Source organism: Dermacentor andersoni, chromosome 3 (assembly GCF_023375885.2).
Source record: "Dermacentor andersoni chromosome 3, qqDerAnde1_hic_scaffold, whole genome shotgun sequence".
Lineage (NCBI taxonomy): Eukaryota > Metazoa > Arthropoda > Arachnida > Ixodida > Ixodidae > Dermacentor > Dermacentor andersoni.
This window is the reverse complement of record NC_092816.1, coordinates 128,975,498-128,985,106: the sequence shown is the minus strand read 5'-3', so window position 1 is coordinate 128,985,106 and position 9,609 is coordinate 128,975,498. Positions and strand designations below refer to the sequence as shown.

The window sequence follows — 9,609 nt, the reverse complement described above, 5'->3', positions numbered from 1 at the left end:
TGTGTTCCCTACTTTCACGATTATAACGCGGACGTTTTTTTTTAATAAAAGGCGGGTTTCAAACTTGCATGGCCGTTACTATCGTAACTGGTACTACTCACGATAAAAACACACAAAAAAACTAGAAAAAGTAAGCGCGATGCAAGGTACCTAACCACAAGGGCATCGAACGAGTTTCTGAAGAAAGCAATGCTCGGAGAGATTGCAATGAGGCTGTGTGGAGCGTAGAATTCGATCCCGCAGACAATGGTTGCGCGAGCCTCGATAAGTGTGGTGTTTCTAATGCATTACTTGGAACTAGAAGATTACTTTCTGTGGTCGGTAGCCAGCGAAAAGGATGCGTCGTGGGACTCCGATAGCCACTATGGCCGCTAACATTAAACTGTTTGCGTTGCTGTGTGCATTTGTATATTTCGTAATAACAATGCAGCAAGGAACGCGTCGACTCAGGCTTGGTTACTCGATGTGCGTGGTAGAATCGGCACCAAGTTGTTATTTCTTTTTTATTTTTGGGTGATAATATAACTGCGATTTAAAATCGTACAGGCGCGGATTATATATATAGGCACAATATCTTACTAGTAAACGCATGGTCCTATATCGTCCGCAGTGGGCTGCGTACGTGCGCACTTTTCAAGGCCGCTACTAACGGCGACATCCAGGTGCAACGCCCGAGGCACCTGCACGATTGCACTCTTCAAACATCCTTCCTCACGTTTGCCCTCACCTCACTCGTTGTCGGTTCGAATTGGGAGAAGGGTCGCGCCTACGCTTGCTCTGCACCATGGCCATCACTTTGTACAACCTAGAGAAGAGCCCACCTTGCGCTTACGTGCGCTCACTAGCAAAACATTTGGACATTGAGCTGAAGCTCAAGAACTTGGACTTCGCCAAGAAAGAGCACTTGAGCGACGAATATCTAAAGGTATGCCTCCATGCGACAAAATAGGTGTAGTGAGGTATTGGCAGAGAGTATGTCATCTGATATGAAGCGGATTGCCAAAATCGGTGTTTTCATCCCTTGTAGCGAATTGAATCTACTTGAACAGTCAGCCTTGCAAGCTAAGATAAGGAAAGCAAGCAGTCGTTGTGGTCTGTCTCCACGCCATGATTTCTTACCATTGAAGCTGTGCTGATAAAGTATGCTTTCCAATTGCTGAAAATGAGATGTACAGTTCTTTGAGCACCAACACATAATTTTCATTTGGTTCAGTTTGAGCATACGCTAAAACTGTTTATTTGCATTGATTATAAGTAATAGTATTGGTTTAGTTAAGAAAGCCAGGTATACAGTCGTAATGAATAAGTGCTATCGTTGCAAGCTATCCGTGCTATTATGAAAGTTCCTGTGGAATATGTGCTTCATTATAGCTATGTCGTTCCAATTTTCAGGCGCTGAAGCTTTCTTTGAGGAATTAAGTCAGTAGGTTCGTTGATGACTTAAAAAATAGAGCAGTGCAGCCCTCACGCTCGAAGAGTGTCCGCAGCGTAATTTTTGACAGGGTGCGGGAAGAGTAAATATAAGGTAGCTGCGCCATAATTAGCGCATGTCGACGCAAAACAACGCGCACTGGCTTGATACCTAATTACGATTTTATTAAATGTTTTGTTTTTATTTAGAACGTACATGGTGACTTCGAAAGTTAACCTGAAACATCAAATTTTGTTTCTCTGACGCATCCTGTTGGAAGCGAGAGAGAGATATAAAACTTTAGTATGTTCTTGATGGAGTTCAGGGGTGGCGGGGGTCGGGAGACTAACCCCCAATACCCCCCCCCCCCCTTCCTCAGACGGCGGCGAGACCTTGCTTTTTATTGGACGCGACCATGGCAACAACTGCGCTTTTTTTCTCCTTGCAGGTTAATCCATTCCACAAAGTCCCTGCAATTGACGATGAAGGTTTTATTGTTTACGAGAGGTACGGTTTGCTGCTTTTACGTGGAATCCATGATCTAGTGTTCTTTGTCCCTAGGCAAATGAGACAGCTGCTGTGAGCGATAACTGTATATCTACGTCAACCTTCGCAAGAAACTCTATAGTCGGTGTAGTTTCACATCAATAGAGCGATTATTATTTGTCATCCCCATATGTTATTTTGGGCTACCACAGAGAAACAAATAACATAGGCACATTAAAGTGACTGTTTGGATGTGTTCGTAAGACATGATTAATAAATTAAAGCGCTAAGCAACACGAGGAAGGTGAAAGAAGACGGGAGACACACGACCACTCGTGTGTCACATGCTCATAATTTCTTCTTTTTTTTTTTGTGGGTGTGTGCTTCAGTTGTTACCATCACGTATGTGTAAGTAGCGCCCATGAAGGGACTCACACTTAAATTTTTACTTGCAATGACGGCGTAGATGCACTCGAACGATAAAAGCATCTTATAATAAACTTTTTGGTATGCAAACCAGAAGAGCTCATTGCGTGGAGGAGCGCAGACCTTACGACCCATCACCAATGGAATGTGTGATGATAGTGTCGACGAGAACTCGCCTTTAGGTTCGAAAAAAAAAACCTAATTGATGTTTTGTAATAATAAATTCATCATGAAACAAATTCAATGAAGATTAGAAAAAAATTAATCACCGGAGAAAACATAAAGGAAAAGGAACCACGAAATTTTCCGCCGAGTATTTTAATTGGTTTGGAAAGGTGCTTCAAGACAAACAATCTGAGATGGTTTCTGAGAAGCACTAAGCGTGACACATCGTTATGTGAGCAAAGAAATGTCTTAGAGCTGTCAACGCGCTGTTTACCATACATGATATACGCCAAAATGTATGATGGTGAAATAAAAAAAAACACCTTACTGCTCTGTCACATTTTTTATTATCTAAATATTTGTAATGTGCGATCATTACAAAGATTTGATTGCTGGCGCTGAGCTTACTTGTTGACCCCGAATCTACAGTAACAGCTCATTCAAAGTTGAAGCGTCTGTGATCTAGTTGAGACTTTTCTTAGTGAAAATGAGAATCGTAAAAAAAAATGAGTGTTGTAGCACTTCAGGCATTGCATTCAGTACCGGCAACAATTTTTGTTTTTCGCCTGCTAGAAGCGGTTTTTTGATTGCTCAGAGAAAGCCCATACACCCTGCCTCTGGGTGCCATACAAAACCCAACATCCTTTGTCTGTTGGCGAGCCGGCACCGCCAGACTAATGAAGACGAAGTCGCGCCTATGCAGCTGCCCGCGTTCGAGCTATAGGTGGCAGCCGTGAGAGGAAATCCGGGCTTCTTGGTGAACATTGCCCCTCTTGGCGGTCGCTTTTAATTGAACGGCGACCAAAATAAATGAGGTGGGACACCGATAACCCGACCCCTTTTCAAAAGAGCCGACTCGTCATGGCCCCTTGATATAGCAAATTGTCAGTGACTCGTCACTTTAGGCACACTCTACCACCGCGAATCACTCGGTCGTCTTTTTTTTTTTTCTTTAGAAATCCGCTGCTTACGTTCGCCTAGTGTAAGCAGCATAAAGAACACCGATGAATTTAATGTATCTATAGGACGCCTGCACTTGCTTGCCTGACATTTGAATATGTTTCCAATCACCCTAAATTTCGGTAGGGCTCTGTTTTCTTCTGAAACTTGTACTCCCATGCAATAATGAAAGGAATACAAAGAGAGTACTGTGAGGAGTAGTGCTAGGGTACTATGCTTCTGATATCGTTACGGGGATGTTTGGAGTATAGAAGATTATATTTACAATATATATACAAAATGAGTATTAGTAGTGAGGATCCCTGACCACAAGCAACCCGCAGCAGCCAGTGGGTCGCGATCTTCTTCTTCCTCTCTTCGTCCATCCTTCCGTAACAATATGAAGGTAAGCGCTAGTTATTCTAGTGACGCTAGATTTTTTTTTTTTTTTTGCAGTAGAAATGCTCGTTCTTCCTTTTTCTTATTTTTTAAATAAGTATATACGGTAGACATGCACCGAGCTTTCTTTTCGCTCTACAACTGCTTTTGGCACCAGTACCCAGCTCCTCCTAATATGATGCTCCAGTCCATCGCTCCCGTAATAAAGGAGATACTGGGTCCATAATCACAAATGGCAGTCGATATTGTGTCCCAGGGGTATAGGGTTTCCCAATGGAAATGTAGTAAGTATTACATTATAGCGTAGTATATCATCAATAAATTAGTTATTACGATTTCTTATTATCTTCTGTGTAGTGCCCTGAAATAATGTTGATAAAGTGTAAACAAAAAATATATTGTGCTTTTGGCGGGGATGGCATTTTTAAATCATACATTCTGTGGTGCAAATTTAATGCTGTGAGAAAATTAGGGATAAATTCCCTGCCCGCGTTTCGATTATTTTCTCAGCCAAAATAGAAATTTCTCTTTCACATGGCTTATACTTTATTATTTCCATAGCAACGCCATCGCCTACTACTTACTGCGAAAATACGCTCCCGAGTCGAAGCTCTACCCAACCTGCATCAAGACTCGCACCCGCATTGACCAGGTTCTTGCGTGCCTTTCAACCACAATTCACAGTGCAACGGTTGCTTTCCTCGTAAGTGCGCAATTTCCTCCCTCGTCCAGGACCATCAAGTGGCTAATTCTCTTCAGAGTTTATCCTCTACCAATGTTATCATAATAGGATGAACATCTTATGAGCGCAACCACTTAAGGCAGGCTATGAAAGGCAAAGAACGCTCATCTAAAAGCAGACACTACTCTGTGACCTATAGGTACCACCGCCGACATTCAGCGAAAACTGATTTTGAAAAAATAAAGAAAATGTGGGGCAGTCGGGCGGTGACAGTGTCCTCAAAGAAGGAAAAAAGGCTTCGAATCTAAATTTAGCGTAGATGTGGCCGGTGTTATAGATTCTGTGTGACCAAAGTTAAAGTTGTTTACTGTAATTACGACATTTGTAGCAAATAACGTTAATAAGTTATTGGCTACAGATGTGTGCAACAGATGCTACAGAATAAATGTGCCGACGAGTTACGTTCACCGGTACCTGCGCGATCTGATTTGTGACTAGCGGCCAAATGTTGAAGTGTGTGGCCTAATTACAAGAAATTATATATATTTTCTTCTTATACCCTTTTAGCTAACTTTCAGATTCACTAGTTATAGGTATTTAATGTATATATATATATATATATATATATATATATATATATATATATATATATATATATATATATATATATATATATATATTTCACTCAGCATGTGCCTAAACAAATCGACTAGCTTCAATCAAAATTCGGTGACGTAGTCAAATGTACATCCAAGGCTAAGACATCAGATATAACTGAATCCTTGTGCTAATTTTACTTCATATCTTGATAAAGCCATATGTCGGTCTCACAAGACCTTCAAAAACTCGTACATGTTGTTTTCGCATACTTTGTCTTAAAATTCGCACCTGACACTGTTCAAGTACGAACATTATGTGCCCACAATCCCTGAGAGCTAGAGGCCAAATCTTGTAGACACAGTGGAAATGTACACGCGGTCCCTGCCAATCAAAGAGCCGCCGCCAGCTGAAGTGCGCGCGCACTCCAGCCCACTTTCTCCGAGTAACTTGCCAAGGTTGAGGACTGGGCGAGTCGGTATTGCATATTAGAAGGTCGATTGCACAACATTTGGACGACACACAGAAGAGAAACACACACCACAGAGCGCTACTTGCAAGTATCCTTTTATTCCCTTGTTAATGGAATAAATGCTGGAAGATGCTCCGAGGGGGGTGGGGGGAGCGTAACGACAAATACAAAAATATTTTTACGAACATGGCCATCCATCAATGCCAAGCCAGCTTTGTCATATGATCATTTTTGACATCGCAAAAAAGGAACCACGATAGAAAATTTCAGATTAGCGCACGAGGAAATCTATTTCCTTTACACTAAGGGAGACTGATGGCATGATCACGCACATACTTCCCAAATGTACAATCTCAGCGGCTTCGATTATTTCTGCCGTCATGTGACTGCCATCTTTGCTCACAATCTTGAATTTCTTAAAGAATGGCCGACATCCGCAATCTCTACAATCTATCCCAAGGTGTCCGGCGATTGCCTTTGAAACGTTATAGTCATGCTCATTTAATCTTTCGTTCAAACAACGTCCAGTCTGTTTCTGCCGCTCAGAAGTGGAATAGAATATACTACACTCATAGTGATGTCAACGAACTTTTTTCTGTATTGTGTTTCACATCCTCGTTTCTGTGTGGCACCTGGGTTTACCTTTGCACACATGCTCACCATTTTTTTCGATGCGGAAAACGCCGCTTTTACATCCCATCTCTTAGCAATTTTCTTGACTCGGTCCCCGATCAAATGGATGCACGGCATCACCCTCTATTTTTTCTCTTTTGCTTGGACCGCAAGCCTCCTTCCCAGATAATGGTGCCCTGGTTCCGATTTCCATTAGCAAACATTCTGCCACAGATACTAATACATGGAACGGATAACCTGCCCCCATGAGCATGCGCGTTTGCTCCCGAAAGCTGTCAGCAATGCTATGATGGCACGATTTTCGCAATGCGTTTCTGTAACATGACTTAACTATGGCTCGTTTTACGATTTCCGAATGCGTAGGTTCGAAGGGCAGAAGAGGCTTATTTGCACAACAATGCCAACAACAACGACTGGAGCCTAGACTTAGTTTTAAGTCAAGAAACCTAATAGATCTACCGTGTGGCTCTTCACCTGTGATCACCAATGGCTCTAGCCCCTCTCTGAAAATTTTTTCTAGGTGTGTCAATGGCGATTGAGTCACGTCTTTAACATTTTCCAATAGAACTAAATAATTGTCAACAAACCTGAACACACGAGCAAACCGTGGATTGACGAGGCGCACGGCTAGGGTTCCATTAATGTTGGCATAGGAAGAAGTCACTCAGAATCGGTGCGATAGATGAACCTATACATATTCCTTGTTTCTGAAGAAAAATGTTTCCCTTCCGAGACACATAAGTGGATCTTAAATACAAGGACGCGAACTCTAGAAAGGCTTCAGCATGCATCTGTGAATCATTTTGAAAGGCAACGTTTCCGTAATTGTCAACACATTGTTCAATGCACAGCAAGACCTCTTTGTGAGGAATAGAGTAAAATACGTCTTGGACATCAAAGGAGTAAGCCAAATACCCCTTGTCACAATTTTCTCGTTGGAACGCAATAACTGACTCAAAATTTTTTATTGAAAAGGGGTCGTTAACTTCCAGTAATTTTTACCTGGCCTGCAGGAACGACGCTACCGGCAACTGCCAGGTGTCTTTACCCGTGACAATTACCCTAAGCGGGCAGTCCACTTTATGGGTCTTTGCTGTGAAGAATATTTGTAAGCTTAATTTTCTCTTTTTATCAAGAGACTTATTCAGGTTATCTAGTTCCCAGCTAGCGTACAAATTCTTAGCTTCATTTTTTACTTTAAACAAGCAGACACTGGTGCGGCAGTTAAAAGTCGCTCTGATGGCTTCTCTTGCTTTAGATAAATACTATTCCTTAGGTAACACCAAGAAGCCTCCTTCTTTATCCGCCGGAACTAAAGCCAGCGAATGCTCCTTTAGGTAGGACACTGAGCATGCGTGCAAAGTAAACCCAGGTGCCACACAGAACCGAGGCTGTGAAACAAAACAAAGAAAAAAGTTCGTTGACTGCACTAAGGGAGTGGTGTATTCTATTCCACTTCAGTGCGGCAGAAACTATATCGGACAGACTGGACGATGTTTGAATGAAAGATTAAAGGAGCATGACAATAACGTTTCAAAAGCAGTCGCCGGACACCTCGGGATACATTGCAGAGATTGGGGACGTCGGCCATTCTTTAAGAAACGCAAGATTGTGAGCAAAGATGGTAGTCAAGTGACGCGAGAAATAATCGAAGCCACTGAGATTGCACATTTCGGAAGTATGTGCGTGAGCATGCCATCAGTCTCCCTAGTGTAACTAGGGAGAAATCGATTTCCTCACGCGCTAATCTGGAATTTTGTATCGTGGTTCCTTTTTTGCGATGTCAAAAATGATCACAGACAAAGCTGGCTTGGCATTGGTGGATGGCCATGTCTGTAAAAATCTCTTTGTTTTGTCGTTAACCTCCACCCCACCCCCCACGAGTATCTTCCAGTATTTGTTCCATTGACAAGGGAATAAAACGATACTTGCAAGTAGCGCTCTGTAGTGTGTGTTTCTCTTCTGCGTGTGTCGTCCAAATGTTGCGAAATCGAGCCTCTAATATTCTCCGAGTAAACCTTTCAACAAAGTCTATGAAACTATAATTATTAATAAACACCGCAGGTCCCTTGTGCTTGATCTTTCTTAGTTTGCATTTGAACAAACACGAAGACAACAGGGCAATTACTGATCTTCACAGGTTTCTTGATGCTGCTTACGCGGTGTATTCGAACTATAGGTCATAAGTGCGTCAGTTCCACATGTTCGATTTCAGCATCTTATTACTCTTAAGCAAGAGGCCACAATAATCGCAACAACTTGGTGTCGAGTTACGAAAAATCAGTATTGTAGTATATAACTACAAGTACGCAACGCTTTTTTATCATGCGACAAGCTGAAGCCATCGCTGGCTTTCTGCGCCATCTGAATAAAGCCAAATGTGCGTGCATCTATTCGCTGCACAGCTTCCCCGATTCGTTCAGAAGACCAAGCCGAAGGCCGAGGAGAAGACCGCATTCGAAGACAACGTCCTCAGGGGGCTCGAACACCTGATCGGTGACAAGTTCGCGGTCGGCGAAACCTTCACTCTCGCCGATGTCGCCATGACCTCGCTCGTTGCTACGGCTCTTGAGGTAATTCTTCTCTGCGTCTCTGTCGCCTGACTTGCCTTCGATACTTCTAGCGCTAATTGTAAAACGGTGTCGGCTAGGTGTGCTTGTTTTGGTTTATGACTAGAGGTACAATGCCAGGTAACAAGTTGGACAGATTATCATCATCATCATCATCATCATCTATGAACCCTTAAGGACCCTTGACTGGGAATTACATGACCAGGGTTGGTGGAGAAGTATGGGAGAGGCCTTTGCCCTGCAGTGGGCGTAACCAGGATGATGATGATGATGTGGTAGAGAGGCTACACAACCACGTCTCAGAAAGTTTGGCCTGCGTTTCGATAGGTGGACCGATGTGACCACAGATCCAAACGTAGGCAAGCCCTTTTGAGGCATGTTATCCCTGTTTATGTTGCTCCTATACAAGAGTGCGCTAATACATCGTTCAGCGCCACTCTTCACCCAGGGCCTGGAATGGAAGTTGGAAGCAGTGTACTTCGGACTGCCCAATTCCCTAAAATTTAAAATAGAATCATGCGCAACACATCATAGTGTCAATAAAATATGTATATGCGAAAACCCTAACACATTGCGCTCGAACGCCGGCATTTCGAAGTGAAAACACACGCAAGTAACGACGGCATAGAACAGTAACAACAGGCGTCATAATTACGACATGAATACGCCTTGTTAGTACTGCAAAAGCTGGTACGCCATGATCAGTATTTTGTAGCAGTGGAGTGTCCGTTTCCAATGTCCTATGAGGGGTTATCATCTTGGTTATGAATGCCACCATTTATCGACATAAATGATACAAAGCAACCACAGGTTTGGTCTTTCACACCAC

At 42.8% G+C, this 9,609-nt stretch overlaps 1 protein-coding gene across 1 annotated transcript; it reads left to right on the top strand.

Annotated features, from left to right (window-relative positions):
- Positions 1–625: 625 nt before the first annotated feature.
- LOC140216534 (glutathione S-transferase 2-like) lies at positions 626–8,813 on the top strand. Its single transcript, XM_072286897.1, has 4 exons — positions 626–925; positions 1,860–1,918; positions 4,388–4,529; positions 8,616–8,813. The coding sequence occupies exons 1-4, from the start codon at positions 785–787 to the stop codon at positions 8,811–8,813; spliced, it is 540 nt and encodes a 179-aa protein (XP_072142998.1). The 5' UTR covers positions 626–784.
- The last annotated feature ends 796 nt before the right edge of the window (positions 8,814–9,609 follow it).

Bases quoted from the DNA above. Each gene is read 5' to 3' on its own strand.
- LOC140216534 (XM_072286897.1), top strand. From the start codon at position 785: ATGGCCATCACTTTGTACAACCTAGAGAAGAGCCCACCTTGCGCTTAC. The intron at 926-1,859 runs GTATGCCTCCAT...TTCTCCTTGCAG, and splicing joins TGAGCGACGAATATCTAAAG to GTTAATCCATTCCACAAAGT. The intron at 1,919-4,387 runs GTACGGTTTGCT...TTATTTCCATAG, and splicing joins GGTTTTATTGTTTACGAGAG to CAACGCCATCGCCTACTACT.